This window comes from Mytilus trossulus, chromosome 8 (genome assembly GCF_036588685.1).
Source record: "Mytilus trossulus isolate FHL-02 chromosome 8, PNRI_Mtr1.1.1.hap1, whole genome shotgun sequence".
Lineage (NCBI taxonomy): Eukaryota > Metazoa > Mollusca > Bivalvia > Mytilida > Mytilidae > Mytilus > Mytilus trossulus.
Window position 1 is genome coordinate 59,879,885 of NC_086380.1, and position 24,329 is coordinate 59,904,213.

The window sequence follows — 24,329 nt, forward strand, 5'->3', positions numbered from 1 at the left end:
ACGACGGTCATCAAAAAGTTCTTCATACCAGTCTGTTTTGTCCAGCACACATAGTTTTTCACTTATCATATGCATAACATGTATAACACATGGAGGTCTCAGAATCAAATAATAAAAAATATAGTCCCAAATTAACAAATAATCAAATAATCAGTCATGAAATATTTGGCCAGTAATCAAATAATCACTATAAAAAACGGCCAAGTAATTACATAATCAAAAAACTCACGAGGAGGCTCATTCACATGTCTCTATAATATGTAATGTACAATTGTATAAACGTCTTTCTGTATTTATCAAAAACATTGCCAATATGTTCTGAAAATGTTAAAAAAAAAAACATGTTGTATGTTATTGTTATATCTTTATACTATGTCATTGATACCACATAATTACTTCGTCATGTTTATATAATGCTATTATGTATGACCTCATGTTACACATGTATCTGTGTCTGAGTGTTAAAATAAAATCTTGAAAATCAATAAATTTGACTAAATTAAATTTGAGTCAGCATTGCATATGTTACAATGTAATACGTGATTTTGTGAGAGTAGTGGTCCTGAAAATCTTCAAAAATTGAAATTTAAAAAAATAAAGATAAAGAAGATAAAATAACAACTCTGTTAAAAATTGACAATGAGTTTGATGCACGTGGTTTGATGTCAGCATGATTGTTTTTGTTTTGTCTAATCTTGATCAATCTTCAAAAAGCCGGTTTTACAAAACAGTCTTTGTTCCTTGTGTTATTATTTTTGAGCCGGAAATGGATACAAATGTCAACACAGTGTGTTTGTGACAGTTTACATATATTGAAAAGACTTGCATTGTAGAATGAGTGGTCATGTTGGTGACCTAAATGAGAAACAAGCAATAGCATTACAGAAAGTAATTATTTAATTTAGCTGAATATATCGGAGTTGATTGAATTGCCCCTCTTGATTTCTCTTTCATAGACAACCAATAAATTATCTTATAAATTTTTAATGTACATGTATCATGTTTTCGCATTTTTGTTAGACTTGTATTTAAGGAAACAATCATGCTGGATCCGTGTTGCTTTAGATATTTTGAATTAATAAAAACAAGCAAAGCAACGTTTTTCACATTTACTTCATACCCGGCCACTTGAACTTTTGACGCATACAACAATCACTTTTCCATTGTGGCGTCAGGTAATGGCGGACAAATAGCGATAAGGTGTATACAACTTGAAAGCATAATTGTTAGCAAAATCGCATGTCTCCACACGGACTCGAAACCCGGGCATTTCTTTAGCTCAGTGGGTTAACACGCTGCCTTGTAACACATGTACAGAGATCCCAATTGTTTCGATTCCTCGGGGAGACAAAGATGAACTTGTAATGCAATTCATACTCTCCGGTTACACATCATATAGTAGTTTGTTATACTATTTGTCATGTGACTTACATGGCCACATGACAAAAATGTATGCATTGTCACTTCCAATACATGTGGAGCAAATGGGTGAAAAACTTTGCATGGAGTATTGGGGATGGGTAATTAGAATTTAATTTAATAAGTTGGTAATCCTCCATTCAGTTGTACATGAATTGAGATTCACATGACTCCAGAGCATAAATATTTTCTAGACAGCTAGAAAGGTGATCCTGAAAATGACTGAAACCTCAAAAAAGTGTAGTCGTAGTGATACTATGGATACAGATGTAAATGATGCTATTAACATGATTTAGGTCTTGCGTAATTGATGATCAAGTACATTTAGTTCATGAAAGGTACTTACAACAACTGTACTGTCATGTATTGAATTTTCAACCAAGAAACATATGCAGCTACAGACAGGATATCCTTAAGCCAAAAGCAGTATTGACTTTGCTCATTGTTGAAGGCCATAGGTCGACCTATAACTGTTAATGTCTGCATCATTTTGTTCTCTTGTGGAAAGTTGTGTCATTGACAATCATATCACATCTTCTTTGTTATCTTTGTAGAAATTGAATATATGTGCTTATCAATTATATAGTAACTTGAATTTGTTATTTTTTTCAGTTCAAAGAAGCAGTTTCAGATTTACTATGTCCAGAACAAGATGATTTCTACCTACTGAGATGGCTAAGAGGTATACAATATTTAAAAAAGAAAGAACATTTGCATCATGTGCATGATTTTAGATACTTTTCATTATCATTTATTTTCTTCGTTAATATCTCATCATGCTCATAAATCTTTTTTTATCACAAAGTAAAGCATACTGTTTTTATATTTGTAAACAGATCAGATTTAGAATGAAAACTGTACATTGTGATTGATGCTAAAAGCATCATATTTGAAATATGTTTTTAATGAATACAACTGATTTGCAAATAGAATTTCGATAAATATTAATTTTATGTATTATTTCAGCCAGAAATTTTGATTTGAAGAAGTCTGAACTCATGTTTAGAAATGTAAGTTACCTTTTTGATTATCATAAATTCTTCAATTTGTCATACTTTGGGCTTTATAGTAAAATAAATTTTTGATTCAGAAATTTGAATTGTTATTGTAAGTACAAAAAATGTACTTTTATTGTTATATTGATTGTTGAACTAGGAACAAGAAATGCAAATTTAATTATAGCAATTGCATTAATTGCTGCCTATAGATTATACTTTCAACATTTAGAATGTTTTTTTTTATTTTTGCAACTATAAAAACAGGATTTTTTTCAAAATTTACAGCATTTCATGGATTAAAGAAGTTATGAGTGCCAATTAAACAACTCTCCATCCAAGTAACAATTTATAAAAGTAAACCATTATAGGTCAATGTACGGCCTTTAATATGGAGCCTTAGCTCACATCGAACAGCCCCGAAAATTAGTAATGTAAAACTATTATATCCTTATTTTAGCACATTGAATGGAGGAAGAAAGTGTCAGCAGATAAGATTTTACAGGACTACTCAGAACCAGAAGTTTTAAAGAAATACTTCACTGGAGGTCTGCATGGGTTTAGTAAAGATGGCTCTCCAATCTGGATTGATCCATTTGGAAATATTGATTTAAAAGGTAATACAGCATATTATAAAGTTGGCCAAGTTCATCTCTCTGAAAAAGTTGTGAATTCCCTTAATAGAGTTTAATAATCAAAGATCTGCAATCAACACCAAATCTCAAAATCATTAGGACATAACAAAGGACAACCACTGACTATTTAAATTCATGACTAGAAAGAGTCATATGAATGTGTTGCTGGGTTGATGTGTTTCTTTTTAAAGCTCTCTGTCCTCCTTCATTTTAAACCTTATAAATATATGTATAGAATGCCTTCTTTATTTTTAGGTTTATTGAGATCAGCCAAGAAATCCGATGCTGTTCTGAGTAAAGTTTATATACTAGAGAAGTTATATAGTGTGATGTTCAAAGAACAAACACAAAAGGTAACAAAATACATAAAATATAAAGATAAGAAGTATGGTATGATTGTCATTTAGACAACTCTCCTCCAAAGACCAAATGGGATTGTAGTTTATAAATGTAGGTCCCAGTGCGTCCTACAACAGGGAGCAAACACATACAGCATAGTCAGCTACATGTATAAAAGGCCCAGAAATGACAGCTTAAAAAAAATTACATCAATCAATTGCATGCAGAAGTGGTATTGGTCTTGTTTAGAAATAATACAAGATGTCCATTAACAAATGTTTGACTATGTATAATTGTAAGGTGTATATTTTGTAGGTTGGTTCTAGAGTAGACCAAGTGGTAGTTATATATGATTTAGAGAACTGTAGCAGAAGACATCTATGGAAACCTGGTGAGTATATGCTCTAAAAGACAGAAAATTGTATGTTCAAGCTGTAGAACTAGACTTTTGGAAAGATGGAGAAATACTTAAATGTAACATAATTTCCAGTGGCGGATCCAGAACTTTTCCTAAGAGGGGGCCTGCTGACTGACCGAAGAGGGGGCGCGCTCCTGTCATGCTTCAATGATTCCCTATATAATCAACCAATTTTTTCCAATGAAAAGGGGGGGGGGGGGGAGGTGGGGGCTGGGTGAAAATATTTTTGAATAACAGGCTCCAAAAAAGATTTTGAATTATTTGATCTATGACCACTGATCTTTTCTTTGAAACCTGTAATCATAAGTTATCAAATTTTAAGTGAGTAATCCTTGTAAACAGAGAAAATAGTACTTATTAATATGCAAATGTGTGATTAGTTTGGTTTTAATCCACTGAGGCTCTAGCTTTGTATATTATTTTTAGGTCTTGATTGTTTCTGTGAAATAGTTGCCATGGTTGAAGATAACTATCCTGAAACTCTTAAAATAGCTTTTGTAATTAATGGTAAGTAAAGCATTGTTTTATTAGTATGATGTAGGTAGACGATTGAGTGGTCTAAAATCTCACGAAGATTTTGTCCCTAACCTATTTTGTATTGTTATAGTTACAAAGCTGATGTTTTAAAAGCTTCTTGTAAATATATCTAATGAACAAAAATTATGAACTAAAATAGATATCACAAAGCATGGAGGTAAAATGTGATTCTTATAGATTGTTGTTAGTCATTTCGACGAGATTGATTTTCTCGCTTGAATCGGTGTTGTTTATAGATATTGAACATATGAAGACGTTGTTAATTTCATTGACAACCACACATGCGCCCTTAGTTTCTAGCAATAATATTTAAGAATACTCTGTGCTGATAAAGGAAATTATCAGTCAGTAAGATTAAAAGAAAATTTCGTAAAATAGCGATAAACATATGAATATATGTGATATCAAAAGTAAAATAACAAAAAATATGGAACTTCAAAGGTTGCCTATAACTGCTTGGATCCACTTCATTTGAGTTTTTGTGGATAGTTGTATCATTGGTAATTGTTATGTTTTTATCGTGGATTGCAGTGACGACTATTTCATTAGAGTATACATGTTTTTAAAGTACACACACTATAATTACATTTGCAATACATCAGTTTATATAAAACAAAGAGTAGTGTAATGACATGGGAAAGTTATGCCCATAAAACCTCACAGAATACTGCAGCTGTGAACTAAGAGAAGAGGTGAGATGAGATAATAGTCTTTTGACAGAAACATCCGCTAATCTGATGATTATAAATTCCTAACTGTCAGTATTAATTATAAGCCAATTAAACTATTAAAGTGATACTGTGAAAGTACTTTTATTCGTGGGGTACCAATTTTCGTGGTTTTCGTGGATGACTTTACCCTCGAATTTAAGTGTCCAACGGAATAAAAACCATTGTCGAAATCAAGACATGGAAAGATCCCTATGAAGGTTTGACTACTGATATGATCAGAGACATATATACATATATATGTCTCTGATATGATATAGAGAATTTTTTGAATAACCTCGAATCTGAGAATACTTTAATAGCAGTCACAGAACTACAACTACATGCAGCATTATACCCATTTAATCTTTAATAACCTAAACTGTACAACTTTTGATCTTTTAATTCCCATAAAAATATAATTTTTCGATGAAAGTCAGATTTCCGGTATTGATATGCCAGCATAATAAAGTGTTCATTTTACATAGTTCATTTTTCATAGTTCTCGTACATATGGGAAATTAATAATGTTATGCTGGGCTTAATAATAAGAATTATTTGACAATTCAAGATACGTTTATAGCATTTGTTTATGATACTGATTTCTGTAGGTGACAAGTTTATAGACTAATTAACACCTTTGATGGCCCTTAATCTGTTAATCACATTATCTTTGGTAAATTAGTGTTGTCACTACGTTTTACACGGGTCAATGTTTACTTTGCAATTTCCTTCAATCCAGTCTATGTGTAACCTTCGTTTCTAAAGGCTTCAATTTTTTAATTTTTTTTTTAGAAAACTTAAATCCACGAATTTAAAAACCCACGAACATGTAAATGTTGCTGAAACCACGAAAATTGATACCCACGAATTAAAGTACTTTCACAGTAATGTATCATGTAAACATAACAGTAATCATACCCAATCCCTTTTTTTGTTGTATAAGATACACTTCCACTTCATTTGGTTTCTGGTGGACATTTGTAATACAGCATCATCTTATTTTTACAATTAAGATATGAGCAATACATTATGGTACCCATCAAGTGTTTCATAAACTCTGCTAAGATACATGTACAAGTATTCAAATTTTGTACTCCAGACAGATATTTTGTCTTCAAAAGACTCATTAGTGACACTTTTATGGCCAAATAAAGTACAAAGATGAAAAGTAAAGAGCAAAGATATAGTTACTGTGGATTCATTATTGTTAGTTGGATACCAATTTTCATAGGTTTCATGGTTACAAGTGAACCACAAATTCAAATGTTCAATGAATAACATATTTTCTATAGGCTTTGTATACAGAGATTGGCAAAACCACAAAATTAAATATCCACGAATATGCAAGTTTTCTGCAATCAACAAAAATTGGTACCATCGAAAATAAATTAGTCCACAGTACTGTAATTATATATTACTACATACTATGCAGTACATGTTTGAAGATGATTGCTTTTATTTTTTAGCTCCAAGAATATTCCCTGTGATATTTCATCTAGTCAAACCATTCCTTGCTGAAGAAACTGCCAAAAAAATACATATCTTTGGAAGTAAGTTGTGTTATTTTAAAAGAAGAGAAGTAATTATTTAGTTCCTCAAGAACCTGTGTAATGCAAAAACATCTGCCATGTCAGTGCTCCAGCTAGAAATTGAAAGGGGCAGGGTGCCAGAGGAGGGCAGGACACTTTTAAGGATAGCAAAAGGCACTGCTCATTTCTTTTGGTCTACATTTTTGTGTGTATCTCACTTGGCTTTTTATTACAAGTTTATGAGTATGATAGTAAATGAAGATATTTTAGCAAGATTAATTTGACAGAAACTCAACAAAAGAAGTACACTGAAAATTGATGTTCAGAGGTTCCTTACACCAATTCAGATGTTAAATACACTGAATTCAGAGATCAGATCAATCTAGTTCAGAGGTTACATTAAACAAGTTTAGAAATTTCATACACAGAGTTCAAATGTTACATTAAACAAATTTAGAAATTTCATACTCAGAGTTCACATAAATGTAGTTCAGAGGTTACATTACCCCCGGTAATTTTTTTTAGAAATTTCATACACAGAGTTCAGAGGTTACATACATCAAGTTCAGTGGTTACTTATAAACTTTTCTTGAGACTGTTTCTGAAATGTTTCAGTATATATTCTTTTAATAGATAGAGTTAAAATGACTAACATTGAATTGTAGGGAGAATGTCACCCTTTGAACTTGTTTAAAGCAAGGTAGAGATATAAAACCTAATGGAAGTACACCACTAATTCATGGTCCCATTGCTTTCTATGTTAAATTCCTCCGTTTCAAGCAGGCACATCTCTTTTATTTTAAGTTCAAATAAAGTGGCAATGATTACATTTCAAAGCAACACTTTATGGTGTCTTGTACTGAAAAAATCAACATACCTTACATTGCATATAAATGTAAGAAAGAACTGGTTCCCGGAACTTCAGATGTACCAAAACAGGTACTTCAGATCTGACAAACAGACAAAATGTACCCTCTTTTTAGCTCACCTGGCCTAAAAGGCCATGTGAGCTTTTCTCATCACTTGGCGTCCGTCGTCTGTCGTCGTTAACAATTTTTCAAACATCTTCTCCTCTGAAACTACTGAATGGATTTGAATGAAACTTAGCATGATTGTTCCTAAGTATATCCTGCACAAAACGTGTGCTTCCATTTTTGATCCGTCAAAAAACATGGCCGCCGTTACTTAAAATAGAACATAGGGGTCAAATGCAGTTTTTGGCTTATATCTCAAAAACGAAAGCATTTAGAGCAAATCTGACATGGGGTAAAAATGTTCATTAGGTCAAGATCTATCAGCCCTGAAATTTTCAGATGAATCAAACAAACCATTGTTGGGTTGCTGCCACTTAATTGGTAATTTTAAGGAAATTTTGCAGTTTTTGGTCATTATCTTGAATATTATTATAGATAAAGATAAACTGTAAACAGCAAAAGTGATCAGCAAAGTAAGATCTACAAATAAGTTAATATGACCAAAATTGTCAATTGACCCCTTAAGGGGTTATTGTCCTTTATTGACAATTTTTCACAATTTGTTCATCATATTTGCTAACTTTAAAAAATCTTCTCCTCTGAAACTACTGAATGGATTTGGTTAAAACTTAGCATGATTGTTCCTTAGATTATCCTGCACAAAGTGTGTGCTTAGATTTTTGATCCGTCAAAAAACATGGCTGCCATTACTTAAAATAGAACATAGGGGTCAAATGCAGTTTTTGGCTTATATCTCAAAAACGAAACCATTTAGAGCAAATCTGACATGGGGTAAAAATGTTCATTAGGTCAATATCTATCAGCCCTGAAATTTTCAGATGAATCAAACTACCAATTGTTGGGTTGCTGCCACTTAATTGGTAATTTTAATGAAATTTTGCAGTTTTTGGTCATTATCTTGAATATTATTATAGAAAAAGATAAACTGTAAACAGCAAAAATGATCAGCAAAGTAAGATCTAGAAATAAGTTAATATGATTAAAATTGTCAATTGACCCCTTAAGGGGTTATTGTCCTTTAATGACAATTTTTCACAATTTGTTCATCATATTTGCTAACTTTAAAAAATCTTCTCCTCTAAAACTACTGAACTAAATTCAACCAAACTTCTACTGAATGATCAGTAGGGTGTATAAAATAAAGTTTGTGCTTTATTTTTTATTTCGTCAAAAAACATGGCCGTCATGGCTAAAAATAGATCACAGGGTAAAATGCAGTTTTTGACTTATATCTCAAATCCAGCATTTAGAGCAAATAAGACAAGATGTTCAAGTATTTATTAGGTCAAGGTCTACCTGTCCTGAAATTTTCAGCCGAATTGGGTAACTGGTTTTTTAGGTATAATGCCCCTGAATTGATGATTTTGAAGAAATTTTGCAGTTTTTGGTTATTATCTTGAATACTATTATAGATACAGATAAACTGTTAATAGCAAAAATGTTAAGCAAAGTAAGATCTACAAATAAGTCAATTTGACCAAAATTGTCAATTGACCCCTTAAGGAGTTCTTGCCCTTTAAAGACTTTTTTCACAATTTGTTCATCATGTTGTCTTACTTTAAAAAAAAATCTCCTTTGAAACTGCTGTATCAATTTCAGCCAAACTTAAGCGAAATGAGTTTCAGAGTATCTAGTATAAATTTTATATTTCATTTCCTTGTATGTCAAGAAACATAGCTCCTATGGCTAAAATAGAACATAGGAGAAAATGATTTTTTTTTTTGCTTTTAAAGAAAATAGGACGATTCAAAGAACATTTAAATAAATTGAAAAGCCAAAATAATCATTGATGAGAGATTTAACCAAAAAAATTCAGGTGAGCGATTCAGGCTCTTGAGAGCCTCTTGTTAAAATTTAGTGCAGTTTTTTTAATATTCAAAATTAAAAGTCCAAAAGTGTTCTACAATGATCACCAGTCCTTCAGCTTTCATTTGATACCAAAAATACCTAAATATTCTACTTATTTTGAAAGTTACACTCATGCGTAGGAACTATTTTGTGTTAAATATGTACTACTTTCTGGTATGTGCTTTCTGGCCGGGCCCGAATTAGTGGTGTTACACCTAATACAACCCATTCATTATAAAATGCAACATCATCATGCTTGTTAGAATTTTATTCATAGAATATTTTCCATTCAGATGCTAAAGGGAAATAACTCAAAATAACCTAAGTTGTTTAAATTTCTCAAATGAAGGAGTCACTTTTAAAAAGTAAAATGGTTATAGGGACATTGAATATTGAAATTTATGCATATTGTTAAGGACTTAAGGTGAGGTTAAACATGAACGGAATGTGTGTTCTTTATTCAAATTTCTATTTTAAATGAAATTTATTATACAGTTTAAAAAATTGTGATTTACTTCCCTTTGGTCACAATTTTCTCTTAAACTTCAGAAATTGCTCATTTTCTACTTCATATAACAAACTGTTAGTTAAGCTTAAACTTATTGATTAAGATAATTATCAAAATGATATTGAGGAATTATATGAAAAATTAGAATTTTAGTTTCTATATACCTAAAAGTGTAGCAATAATTTTGTCTGCTTGTCTACTACAGCATTGCAACACATTAACAAAACAACCAGAGGGATTTTATCAAGAAAAGAAGGATTATGCTTCCCTAAATCTTATTTTTTATAGCTTAGAAAACTGCATCTTTTTTTAGGGTAGCTTTATTTCTACTTTTTAGCTCACCTGGCCTAAAGGGCCAAGTGAGCTTTTCTCATCACTTGGCGTCCGTCATCGTCCGGCGTCCGTAAACTTTTACAAAAATCTTCAACTCTGAAACTACTGGTCCGAATTTAACCAAACTTGGCCACAATCATCATTGGGGTATCTAGTTTATAAATTGTGTCCGGTGACTGGGCATACCAACCAAGATGGCCGCCATGGCTAAAAATAGAACATAAGGGTAAAATGCAGTTTTTGGCTTATAACTCAAGAACCAAAGCAGTTACAGCAAATCTTCCAAAGGGGTAAAATTGTTCAACAGGTCAAAATTTATCTGCCCTGAAATTTTCAGATGAATCAGACATTCTGTTGTTAGGTTGCTGCCCCTGAATTGGTAATTTTAAGGAAATTTTGCTGTTTTTGGTTATTATCTTGAATATTACTATAGATAGAGATAAACTGTAAACAGCAATAATGTACAGCAAAGTAAGACCTAAAAATAAATCAACATGAACAAAATAGTCAATTGACCCCTAGGGAGTTATTGCCCTTTTTAGTCAATTTTTAACAATTTTCATAACACTACTGTAGTTGTGAACTGACAATACTGAAACATGATCAATAATTGACGTACAGGAATTCACAATGAACAGGCTGTAATAGCAAAGTTCAATTGCTTTTAGTAACACATGATTTTCTTTTCCCTCTTATATCAATTTACTTATTGCACTTATGTCTCAATTGGTCTACTCTTTCTGTGTGTGTGAAGAATGGACAGTAGCAAAACATACAGAAAGTTGATTGGTATTTAATGAGTGATCAGGTGAAATGCAATGTAATTTCCATTTTATTGATATCATGCTCTGAGGAAGATTGTTGCATACGAACTGTTCCACTAAAATTTAACAAGTGGCAGTGATAGAAGGGTTAATAGAGATGTTGATGAAGATAGACATTAAACATGTTACAGGTCTTGTACTTAATATCTTTCAATTTGCTTCCGATTATAAAAATATTGGAGAAAAGAGATATAACCTTTAACTTGAAATATTCTACAATGGACATTGCAAAGTTAAATGAAAAATGCTTGTGTTCTTACATTTCAGTAAGTTTTGTTGGCATGGTATGAAACATCAGAAACATGCAACACTCATTCAGATAAGTTATACTATTTTCTTGTTTTTTAGGTAATTACAAAGATGAATTGTATAAGTATATAGACAAAGACCAGTTACCTAGTCACTGGGGTGGAACAGGTGTAGATCCAGATGGTGACCCTAAATGTAGTTCAAAGGTAAGGTCTTTCTATTTTAATAATGTATTGTGTACTTTTGTATATATGTTACATGTATGTTTGTCACATATCATGTTTTTGATTTAGATGGCAATAAAATTATTTGATTTGATTTGATCATTAATCAAGGTGCAAACTTCATTTTGATTGAATTTAAGAATGTGACTTTTTTTTTAAATTTAGGTCAAAGGTTAGTTTTGTTTTAGTAAATATGGTACTGTGGACTCATTATTATTCATTGGATACCAATCTTTGGTGGTTTCATCAGTACAGGTGAACCACAAATATGTCCGATAAAATTCATATGTACTACATTAGTGGAAGATATTAGCAGGCAAAATCGAGGGAATTGTGCAAATGATGATACAAGCATCAAAATTACCACAAAGCATCATTATTATATACTTTTCAAAAAACAACTGCTGGCCATTAAAAAAAATCATTTTTTCAAGATGGCCACCGCCGTTTTCTTAAATGGCCGTATTTTTCAGTTTAAAAATACCGATTTTTTTCTGCAAAACTTTTCGTTAACTTCTTTTAATGAAAAACAGCTGTTAGGTTTGGTGGCTACCTTCCTAACAGCTGTTTTTCACTAGATATGAGTATTTGACATATACAGGGTTTGCGCATGCGCGAAAATGTAACAAAATTCATTAAAAAACATTTTAACTATTTACTATAAAATAAGTCATTTGGGATTTTTAATGATATTATGATTTGATGTGATAACATTTTTCAAGGTTATGACACACATGATTTCACAATTTTGCGCATGCGCAAATTATTTATAGACATAATGAGTGATTTGTATGCACTACCAGGGCAAACTGGTATAAATCGTAGTTCATCTCATTACTCTTAAAATCAAGGCTCTTGTAGAGCTGTTCAAGTAAGTGTAAAATCTATGATGCCACTGTTTAAAAACAAGCCCATTCAGTTGCAATGATCAGGTATTTGATGGATAAGACGGAAAATGTGGTTAATACGAGAGATTAAATCAAAAGTAACGGCAGATCAGCCACTTTTGGTAATGGATATGCAGTGGGAATGGCCTGATTTGAACAGAGAAGATAGGTTTATCGCCATGTGAGGTGGATTGCACATTGAAAGGACTTGTTATAAAATTCTAGGTGATATATTACGTGATAGTAGATGGCCATGTGTCCAGTCACTAAAACCAATATTGCAACACCTAGAACGGCATATTCTTTGTATGTATGTTCAAATGTACCTAGGACTAGGCACGCGCATCATATAACTCTATGTGTTTTAGCTTGAATGGTATATATCGCCTCAAGAAAGCTAAACACAGAAATTATAATCATGTCATGACTCTGTGACGTTCAATAATTTGATAGACTGGTGTAAGAAAATGTATTCATCTCGACCACAGTTTAACTCCTGGCGTTCAATTATAGAATAAGAACTTCTTGTGAATTTGGTAGTATGCTCATTTCATGAGTCAGATTTTGTACAAACAGTCCATATAAAGAATGATACCGTATTTACATCGGTCTTGATCGTGTAACATATTCTCGATCGTTACCGACCTTCTCCGAGATAAACCCACAGGAGGCAATTGATTTTGAAAATGATAATTTCACTGTACATAAGACCAGAAATTTGTTTTCTTATAGCACAATTGATCAGGCAAAACAAACCCAAAATAATGCAATTGTAAAGGGCGATGTGTTGTCATAGGTTTAACCGAAGACCCCATTTAGACGTATTGATGGTAGCTGGACCAGAGGTCAGCAGACTATCAGATGAATTTGCAAGATCTAGTGGTTTGAGGCATTCTATAACAGATGAACGACTTAATGAACAAAAAGGGATTTCTTTAAAAAGATCAAAGGCAAATATTACGAAGATCGTTTGAAGCAAATGCAAAACGAAGGAGAACCTGTTTCTTATAACCAGATCAAAAAGAACAACTTACTATTATGTCGGTAAAATAAAACTGTAAACGTGTTTGTCAAAAAACAAAGCTGGAGAACCTTACAAGTGATTGCGATATCTTTTATATACTTTTATTTCTTGTCGCAGAAGACAAATTTGAATATAATATTTCTTAATCCATAAAGACAAACTACTCCTCCGTTTTTGTCTTAGGATGTCATTTTAAACAGTGATATTAAATCGGTGCAAATGGATAAACTTGAAACATTTTTCAATTTGCAGATCCAAATTCTGACGCATTTATCGTTGAGGGGTCAGCAATGGTTAATTCCAGGCCACCTTGTTGGACAACAATATTGGATTATTTTGCAAATGTATCATACTGCCTTAAATAAAATCGTGCATCAATAAGTATTCAAGAGTAGACATTGTGTTAGATGTTTACTAAATGAATAACTTAAAGGCTAGATGTGACAAGACAAAAGTTGGTTCTGGAGTAGGTTTCTCTATGAAGATGTCAACGAAACGAAATTTTTAAGTGTCTCGCCGACAGAAATGCTTCTTCAGAGACTAATAAAAATAGTTTCCAGCTACCTTTTGTAAGCATGGAGAAGCAGATATACGAATGTTTGTCCATGTTCGGCATGATTATGAAAATTTTTTAAGACCGTAATTTGAGGTAGCACCGACACAGATGTAGTAGTATTAAGAATTGCAGCACTCTAAAAATATGGTGGAACAAACTGTGGATAGGTTTTGGCAGGAATGAAGACTTTTGATGGCTTCCTGTACCGCACGGTGATATATCAAATGCGTTTGGTCCTCGTGTAGCTACTCTTCCTTTCATTCATACATCTCTTTGACTCATTCCCCATTTCCATTCTCAATTTTATTTTTTACAGAGTTTGTCTTTAGTGCCGTGTGGAGGCAGTAGAGTGCCTCCCCGTGCTTCAGGTTTATGCTCTTATAATATACTAGATTATGGAGTGTGTGTCCGAGCGAGAACTGCTCTAATTCATTACTTTAGGAATGTTTATCAAAAAACATGTTTAACCCCGCCGCATTTTTGCGCCTGTCCCAAGTCAGGAGCCTCTGGCCTTTGTTAGTCTTGTATTATTTAAATTTTAGTTTCTTGTGTACAATTTGGAAATTAGTATGGCGTTCATTATCACTGAACTAGTATATATTTGTTTAGGGGCCAGCTGAAGGACGCCTCCGGGTGCGGGAATTTCTCGCTACATTGAAGACCTGTTGGTGACCTTCTGCTGTTGTGTTTTTTTATTTTGGTCGGGTTGTTGTCTCTTTGACACATTCCCCATTTCCATTCTCAATTTTATTCAGTGGATAAGACACGTTGTCGGATTTTCGTGGGAAAGAGAATAGGTCAGTTTGGATGACATGGGAAGTATTTCAACATGTAAGGGGCGTATTGTTTTCTTTGTTGAAGTATCAAGACACATACATGGATATAATAGAAGCATTTGTTTGCATCATGTATGACAGAACAACATTATCATTTGCTGTTAACGTGGCACGATGTAATTTTTTACCCAGGAAGCAGCGGCATTGTGATGTAGTTCCGTCTGCAAGAGTTTCTTTCCGGAGCACATCCAAAGAGCAGCGTATCAAGGAGATCAAGTTTGGGCTCAGCCTGATTTATGTACCAATTCATGAACACTTGGGTTAGATGAAAGAAAATAATCGATGACAGTTGGAAACCAAAAAGGACTTCTTCGGTCGCCGTTAAAGTTGCATCTTTTGAAATGAGGAGGCAAGAAATCCAGCTGTGTTGGTGATTGTAAATGCTACCGTTCTGTCCTTCATTTTTTTTTTTTTTTTGCTACTGTCAGATAATTATAAGATAACCAACCTGTCTTTCGAACAAAATTAGGCATTTAATCTTAACAAAGAATGTGATATCACAAAGTCATGTTAAGTTGATGGAAATTATAAAAAAAATACATTTTCAAAAATTTGCCGCCATTTTCGAACCGGAAGTCACTCTTTTTTGTCATTTTTTTGTTGTATTTTCGTACTTTAAATACTGTAATTACGTTTTATAAAACCTTACATTGGATTATACCTATAACGCAGCTTTCAAGGATTAACGAAATGTAGCCAACTTGATATCACGCCATTTGCAAAATGATCGGTGGCCATCTTGAAAAAATGAAATGTTTTGATGGCCAGCACCTGATTTCTTTTAATTATCATTTAGTCCACCTTTATACCAAATTTCATGCTTGTATCACAATTTGCACAATTATGTCTATAATATCTCCCACTACATGTATTACCTTGTAAGCAGACATATATGTAAAACCTCAAAATCAAGTATTCAAGAAAATAGAAGTTTTTCTCAATCTGCAAAAATTAATACCCACGAACATAAATGAATTTGCACTATTACCCAATGGGACGGAAGTTGTGCTTATGCAGATTTTGACCTTAAGTAAAGGTCAAGGTATAGATCTATTGAAGCTTATAAACACTATTCTATTCATAACAAAGTAATTGCAAATTTTGAAAAGAATCAGATATTCTAGATTAGTAACAGTATAGAATTTAATCTATTGAAGTTCACACAGGATAGACAAGTCATGACCTTTGACAATTTTATTATTTTGTAGATCTGTCCAGGAGGAATTGTGCCAAAAGAGTATTACAGGAAATATGATTTAGAGGCAGAGAATTTAACCTCAGTAGAGGTGGGAAGAGGTTCTTCATTACAATTAGATTATACTGTCAAAGTTCCTAATTGTATTATACGGTAAAGTTTGTTTAAAAATAGTTTATTTTATAAACTTCAAAAATATTATTTTTAACTAGTGTTTTAAAAATACTGATATGTTGTTAAAAGGGGCACTAGCAACGAGATATAAAAAAAAACAAATAATATATCATTTTTTTGGCTCAATCTATAATGAAATGCAAATAGTGAAATAATAGTTTGCTTTTAGTAGCCAGTATGGTTCAATTTTGTCAAAATTAGCTAAAAAACATTGATTATTTAAAATTATTCACTTGCAAGTGAATAATTGGACCTCATTGAATCCGTATTCATGTGAACTTCAATTTAACCCCTTAGCTTGAGATGGATGATACCTGAAATGTATGTGTAAGTTATTTAAATGAAAAGAATATCAACATTGAAAGTGAAACAGCGGTAAATCATTTGATTGACTGATTTGATCCACAAAAAAAATCATGCTTATAAGGTAAAATCGATGATCAACATTTATTTTCATCTTTAATATAAAATTAAATAGACCTAGAAATATCCAACAGCACGAGTTTGCTTAATCTATTTATATCTATATTTTTGTTTACATCGCTTATATGGTCATCAGATGACTTTAGAGGTCAACTCGATGGTTAATTAGATGACGTCTAGACTAAAATACACATGAAACAAAGCTACATATTTTCATGCCAGTGTCCTGTTTATTGTTTATTTTAGACTTATAATAGTTTAGATAAATGTTTATCATTGTTAGAAATCAAATATGAGAATTCGATAAAAATCAGTGAACATGAATTTGAAAGCTAGTGCCCCCCTTTAACTGATTTGATACATTATCAACTAAATTAATCCTTTTTGTGGTAGAATTTGAAAACTTAAGAGTAAACCATTTATGGCGATTGTCAGCTGGAAGAAAAACTCTGAAATTAGTGGTTACTATAGTGATGAAATTTACTAATAAAGAAATTACATGATGGTGGTTAATATTTCTTTTTAAAATGAAAATAAAATGCACTACACAAAATTTTATGATATTGTTATTGCCTATAAGTTATTTGAGCAAGGTATCAAGTTAGTTGGTTATGACCGCTTGATATTGCTTATCAATTGCTTTTGGATTTCTCTTTAACTTAGATTGTATATGTCCGTTTGTTTTTTAGAGAAAGAGATAGAGTATTTTGGGATCCCTGCCCATATCTTGTAGGGTTTTGCTAAATATCAATGGGGAAAACCACTCTATATTAATTTTATATATTAGAGGTTTGATTGTATACTTTCAGATGGCAGTTTTCAACCGAAGGTTTTGATATAGGTTTTGGTATATATAGAAGGACCAAAGATTCCCGACAGAAGGCTGGTGACATGGAGGAGGTATTCCCCTCCCAGAGAGTCAATAGTCACCTGATACTAGAGGATGGTAGTATTGTCTGTAGTAAGGCAGGCACTTGTAAGTACAAACATACACAAAATGTATTTGCAAAAAGTAAAATAACAAAAATACTGAACTCTGCAGAAAATTCAAAACTGAAAGTCCCTAATCAATGCCAAAATCAAAAGCTCAAACACATTAAACAAATTGATAACAACTGTCATACTCCTGACTTGGTACTTGGTACAAGGATTTTCTTAAGTAGAAATTTCTGGATTAAACCTGGGTTTATAGAAAGCTAAACCTCTCACTGGTATGACAGTCAGACAAAATTTCAGTATATTGACAATGATGTGTGAACAAAACAAACGGACATAAATTTGAGAAACTCGCATTAAACACATATATAATGAATTTTGTAATACAATGATTTGCCAGTACATGTACCTGCTCTACTCTGTTTGTCATTTTGTCTGAAAGATCTTTGATAGAAATCTTTTTTATAAACTTTCTTAGCCGGTTTCAAACAGAAATTTTGAACAGATATATTATGTTATGGAGGGGTATTTGGGAAAAGACCTGTCAAGCGACTGAATTTCTCGAGCTGCTAGTCTAGAAAAATTCGGTTCCAAGACTGTTTTTTTCCCCAAATACCCCTCCATTACATAATATATCTGTATGATTACACCAAAAAGATTAGATATAGGAAGATGTGGTGTGAGTGCCAATGAGACAACTCTCCATCCAAATAACAATTTAAAAATTAAACCATTATTAGGTTTATATTTCTCTGTGCAGGTAAAGATTTTTTTTTTAAATGTGTACGCTGTAATTCCTAAACATGTTTATGCATAATTTTGAGGATAAGTGGATATTGTCTTATAACCGCGGGAATTATACATGTAAAAATATGTGTTAGCTCTCTTTCTTTATGTAACATCGTACCTGAACAAAATTTGGCGGGAAGATGCTCGAGATGGAAAAAAAGGGATATCCAAAATGCAAAAACCATCACTGGCAGTGGTAAAAAACAAGCATATTCATTTGAAATGAGGAAAACATGTTAGAATATGGGTAAAATATATTGGCTATCAACCAATCAAAATCTGGCATTCTTATTTGAAGTGTAATTATGATCTACAGCCTTTTGTTGAGTTGTAGTGTGTAAGCAATGTTCAGATAATTCTTTTATGCCAATAGTTTTAAATTTCAATCAAACCCAGTCTGGTTAATTTCCATGTATTTTCAATGTCTAAGTCATGTGTTTACTTGATCTATGCTTCTCTGATTTTCACTCCAGATTGAAACTATAATTATATTTTATTTCAGATATTATAAGATTTGACAATACCTACAGTTGGACCAGGAGTAAAACAATCAGATATTTAATAGAAGTTCTGGAACCTGAGGATGGCTATAGTATACCAGGGTCATCAAGTAGTCAGTCTTTATCAAGCCAGAATTAGTTTCATGGAACTTATTTCATAAATAATCTTACAATAACAATTCTTAAGTGATACAGTTGACTCCTCTTAAGGTGGTACCATACACCTTGACGAAAATAAATTTGGCACATTTAATTTTCTTAAAATTTTGACAAAATATTTACTTTGACCTTTTGATAGAAATATCAAAATTTCAACCAACCACTTTCTTGGAAAAACTTTGAACCAACCACTTTCTTGGAAAAATTTGGATAGATATATAGCAGTTTGAAAAACACTAATTTTTATCATTGAGAAGCTTAATATTTCCTCAACAATACAACGTGATGGGGTTTACCGATTTTTACAGAGTTATCTCCCTAAAGTGTTAGGTACACCTTAATTGCACAATACTTCTTAAAAACCTAAAGAATATCTTTAAATTTATATTTTATAATAATTGCATAATATCTTTGACATTTTGGCTATGGTATTAAGAGAAATCCTCTGAATTGTATTGTTCGAAAGTTTCTTTGTGAATAGTCATATGATATGATGTTAGTTATAAGCTAGATGAAGTGTTCCAGACATTTATCAATGTTAATACTAAAATTATAATAAATCACAAATTCAAATGTTAAGCAAAGTTAAAATGTTCACAATGCAGACATGTACTTAAGAAATATTTGTTAAGAAAACCACAAAATCAAACAAACATGAAAATGTGCTTTTTCCTCAATCAATAAAAATTTAATTAAATAGATGTTCATACTTTTTAAATTAAGATATGGTTACATCAAAATGGTGATAGAATCATTTTCAAAATACTTCATTGTCTTGTATTATCAGTATTATTGTTTAGACTGACTGCAAAGATGTAGTGACACATTGTTATTATTTTAATAGTTTTTTTATATTGTTGTTGTCTGCATCACATGTACACTTGCACAAATTTTTCTACAGGACATTAAGTTGTGCCCTGCTATTTTAATATTTTATTAGTGTGTGTTTAGGTTTACCAACCTAAAACATGGACATTGCCATTTCTGCTTAAATTATTTTGAGAATGCCAGCAAAATATTTTGTCCAAGGAATACTCTGACACACATTTTGTGGTTATATTTGAAAGAGGTTGACAAGTTCTTCAAAAATGTTGGTAATGTCATTATTGTGAAATTACATTTATGAAAATATTATTTTAAGACTTTGACTCGGAAAACTTGAAAAAATTGACAAAGATTTCATTTTAACTGCAGGTTCATAAAACAGCTTGATAATCTTAATTACTTTTCATTAGTTCTAAACTTTAAAATGCAATAAATCAAAAATCCATGACATATTTAATTAATATTTTATTAATATTTTGTATTCTTTATATTATATATTCCTTCGATTATTTTGTGATATTTATGTTTTATGTTTTGAATAGTTGATTCAATCAAAACAATTTATCGTAATGTTATGTTATGTTATATGTTGATTGTTATTGTCTATAGAGCTTTTGATTTAATTAAAAAGCTGTATTTGTTATTTATAATTTATTGTAAAAGAAAAATCTTCTTCAAATGTAGACAATATGATTAGTCATTTCTGTCGATTGACAAATTACTTGGAATTTAAGAAATAACAGAACAATATTTGAAGATTTATTACCTTCAGTTTGTGATTTGATATGCACAGAGCAGAGCTTAAACAGTATTTGCAACCATCAATTCCCAAATTAACAGTGGCAACTTTTCATATATATTACTGTTATTCCTATTTTAATACAATACTCTTAAATATTCATAATAAAAAATACCTCAAATATTTACTGCATTTGCACCATGTTATTACAAATAATTGGACCATCAACGATGGAATTGGCAGAAATACAGATAAGATTTAAAATTTTACTCACAGTGCAATTTTTATCAAATAAGTTATCTTTTGATTGATTCTAATTAACATGAACCCCACTCATCTTTTTTTATTCATATGGTCAGATGCACATATTTTTACCACAATCACTTATCAAAGTAATTATCTCCCTTGTTCATTCATCAGCAGTCCAGTGGTCTATGTAGTTAATCTGCAGTATCACTTGCCTTTTCAACACTGATGTTAAAAATACTTTAAAATAATTATTGGTGAAAACTTAACCACTAGAAACATTTTGTTTTCTTTGGTTGTGAACTCATTAGGTTTTATTTGCCTGGTCAAATAAACCAAAAATCACTGCCTGTTTTGTTAATTTTTAAAATTTACTTAAGGTTGGTTCCCTGCTTTTGATAGGTAAATTGTTTTTTGTATTAAATTGTGTAAGCATGTATAAGTTATTTTAAAACTGTGTTGTGTTTTTTTTTGTCAAGACATCCCATTGCTGTGGGCCTCAGTGGCAGATTGCAGAGGCTGATCTAGGGAGGGGGCAGGGGGCCCAGGCCCCTCTTTTTTGGAAAAAAAAAGGCTTATATAGGGAATAACGGGAGGGGGCCCCCCCCTTAGGCAGTCAGTGGGCCCCCCACTTACGAAAATTCCTGGATCTGCCACGGGATTGGTCCAAGAAGTTCATCTAGTTTTCAACACTGAGGTTGTGAGTTTAAATCTTAGTTGTTGTTAGATGGGCTTGACTTATATTTTATTGACTAGGATTGCAAGTTTTCTTTCCAAAGGCCAATGGTTCTGTCAGGTACTCAGGTTATCTACAACAATAAATACTGGCCACCATCATATAGCCAAGTGTGTTTAAAATGGGTGTTCAATATACCATCAATCAATCAATCAATCAATCAATCAATCTAAGTCAAGATATTAAAAGATATTACTTTTATATATATATATATTACATCTTATTTCCATGAATAACTATCTGTTTTAAGAATAATAACATTCTGACAAGTTTTCATCATAGATTTGTTTTTCAAAATGCAAGTCTCATAATGATAGTTGAGTATTTGATGTTTACTGTTTTATTAAAAAAAATGTATTGAGGTTCGTTTTTGCACAAATGGTTTCAAGGTATACACAAGACCAACAGGACAGGAACTAGATAACTCAAAGTAATGTGTAAAATATGGTTGATTTTTATTATTTTATTACTGTAAATTCAGAAATTATTGCATGCACTTATTATTTTGATTTTGTCATTTTAGACTAAAATGCGATTATTAAATTTGTACAATTTTGGAAAAAATCCTGCTTAATTCATATAATTTAGAATGCAAGTTAAAATTATTCCGTTTACAACTCTGTTGCAATTTTCGCAATAATAAAAACCTCGCAATAATTTCTGAATTTTCAGTATGTTGATAAATACAAAATTTATGTGATAGATTTTCAGTGAGTACTCTCATTTTCAAAAAATTACAGAGTTATAAGTTGCTGATATTTTTTTTGTTATGACAATGATTATATTTTATTGCTCTGTTATACGAGAGATTTTATTTGTACACATATTTATCTTTTTTCTGATTAAATGTCTTCTCACATATTTTACATTAACTTTAATAAACATTTCAAATTAGAGTGTTATTCTTTTGGCATGAAATCAGAGTATAGGAATTATAAAGAGGATATGAATAAAAGGAATAGTGGGTAAAACTAATGAGACAACAACTCAACCCAATGAAAAAAGATATTAAAAAACATACATGGTCAATGCTCAACCTGTAGGGTTACATGTAAACAGATTTAAGAAGATAAATATGAGAAAGGAAATGGGGAATGTGTCAAAGCTACAACAACCCGACCATAGAGCAGATAACAGCCGAAGGCCACCCATGGGTCTTCAATGTAGCAAGAAACTCCTGCACCTTGAGGTATCCTGCAGCTGGCCCCTTAAAAAATGTGTACACTAGTTTAGTGATAATAGACGTCATGCTAAACTCCAAATTATACACTAAAAACTAAAATTAAAAATTATACAAGACTAACAAAGGCCAGAGGCTCCTGACTTGGGGCAGGCGCAAAATTGCAGCGGGATTAAACTTGTTTATGAGATCTCCCCATCCCCCTATAGCCAATGTAGAAAAGTAAACGCATAACAATACGCAAAATTCAGTTCAAGAGAAGTCTGAGTCAGATGTCAGAAGATGTAACAAAAGAAAATAAACGAAATGACAGTAATACATAATTAACAACAGACTACTAGCAGTTAACTGACATGCCAGCTCCAGACTTCAATTAAACTGATTGAAAGATTATGTCTTCATCATATGAACATCAGGCACAATCCATCCTTAGAGGTTTAGTATCATACTATCATAAAATATATAAGAAGAACATAATCCGTGTCATGCTAACTGTTTTTTTTTAAATAAATGTGTTAAGTTCCAATGCAAGGACCCTATAAGTGAATCAATATTAAAGCCAAAATATGCAAGCTTTAATGACCTGACAACAGTATCATACCTATATCCCTTCTTAATATGTCTGTTTTGTAAGCTTTTGAGGTGAATACTGATATTTCTGTGCTTTGTAAAGAATATTACCACAAAAGATTGGATGTGAAATATTTGTACATGTATAGAAGACATGTTGCTTATATTACTTGAAAAACAGACAAAAACACAAAAACTTATCAATGACCAATGAACCATGAAAATGAGTCAGCTAGACATGTACACTTTACAATCATTCAGTACATCAAATATAGTAGACCTATAGCATTCATAACAAGAAAAACAGACCATAATGCCAAATCTTAACTATAACCACTGAACCATGAAAAGGAGGTCAAGGTCACATGACACCTGCCAGTTGAACATGTATACCTTACAGACCTTCAATATACCAAATACAGTAGACCTATTGTATATTATTTATAGTACCTGAGATATGGACTTAACCACCAAAATTTAAATCACTTATAATTTAATATCATTTTAAAAATCATTAAGATGCCAGAGTACAATATTAAAACAAAATTTTCAATTTATAGATACTTTTATTCTCTTTTTTTTATACAATAAATGGTTAACGATATATAACAATAAATTTTTCTTTAAAAAAATAAATGTTTTGTTTATTTATTACATATATAAACAGTAAAAACTATAAATTTAACATACTGGTGGTAAATAATATATTAGCTAAATAGTACTTAGTCTCAGTCTGGAACTAAAATGCAAATATCAAAAAAAAATTAAGTAAGCATACAATTAGTAATAGTTTTATCCAAAGAGAAATATTAATTGAAGTTATACAGAAATTACTTAAATTTCTATAAATTTTGGAAAAAAATAACCAACAGATTATAAGTATGAAATAAAGAGATAATATGACTGTCGATGAGACCGCTATCCAACAGAGTCCAAATGAGGTGGCTGTAAGCAATTATAAGTCACCATACAACATTTATATATGAACCAA

The 24,329-nt window shown here is 31.7% G+C and overlaps 1 protein-coding gene across 1 annotated transcript; it reads left to right on the top strand.

Annotated features, from left to right (window-relative positions):
* The first annotated feature begins 760 nt into the window (after nucleotides 1-760).
* Nucleotides 761-22,482, top strand: LOC134681217 (SEC14-like protein 2). Its single transcript, XM_063540729.1, has 12 exons — nucleotides 761-888; nucleotides 2,032-2,101; nucleotides 2,386-2,429; nucleotides 2,875-3,031; nucleotides 3,305-3,402; nucleotides 3,704-3,779; nucleotides 4,233-4,313; nucleotides 6,520-6,603; nucleotides 11,439-11,545; nucleotides 16,075-16,214; nucleotides 17,468-17,634; nucleotides 18,886-22,482. The coding sequence occupies exons 1-12, from the start codon at nucleotides 835-837 to the stop codon at nucleotides 19,020-19,022; spliced, it is 1,215 nt and encodes a 404-aa protein (XP_063396799.1). The 5' UTR covers nucleotides 761-834; the 3' UTR covers nucleotides 19,023-22,482.
* The last annotated feature ends 1,847 nt before the right edge of the window (nucleotides 22,483-24,329 follow it).

Bases quoted from the DNA above. Each gene is read 5' to 3' on its own strand.
- LOC134681217 (XM_063540729.1), top strand. From the start codon at position 835: ATGAGTGGTCATGTTGGTGACCTAAATGAGAAACAAGCAATAGCATTA. The intron at 889-2,031 runs GTAATTATTTAA...TATTTTTTTCAG, and splicing joins AAGCAATAGCATTACAGAAA to TTCAAAGAAGCAGTTTCAGA. The intron at 11,546-16,074 runs GTAAGGTCTTTC...ATTATTTTGTAG, and splicing joins ACCCTAAATGTAGTTCAAAG to ATCTGTCCAGGAGGAATTGT.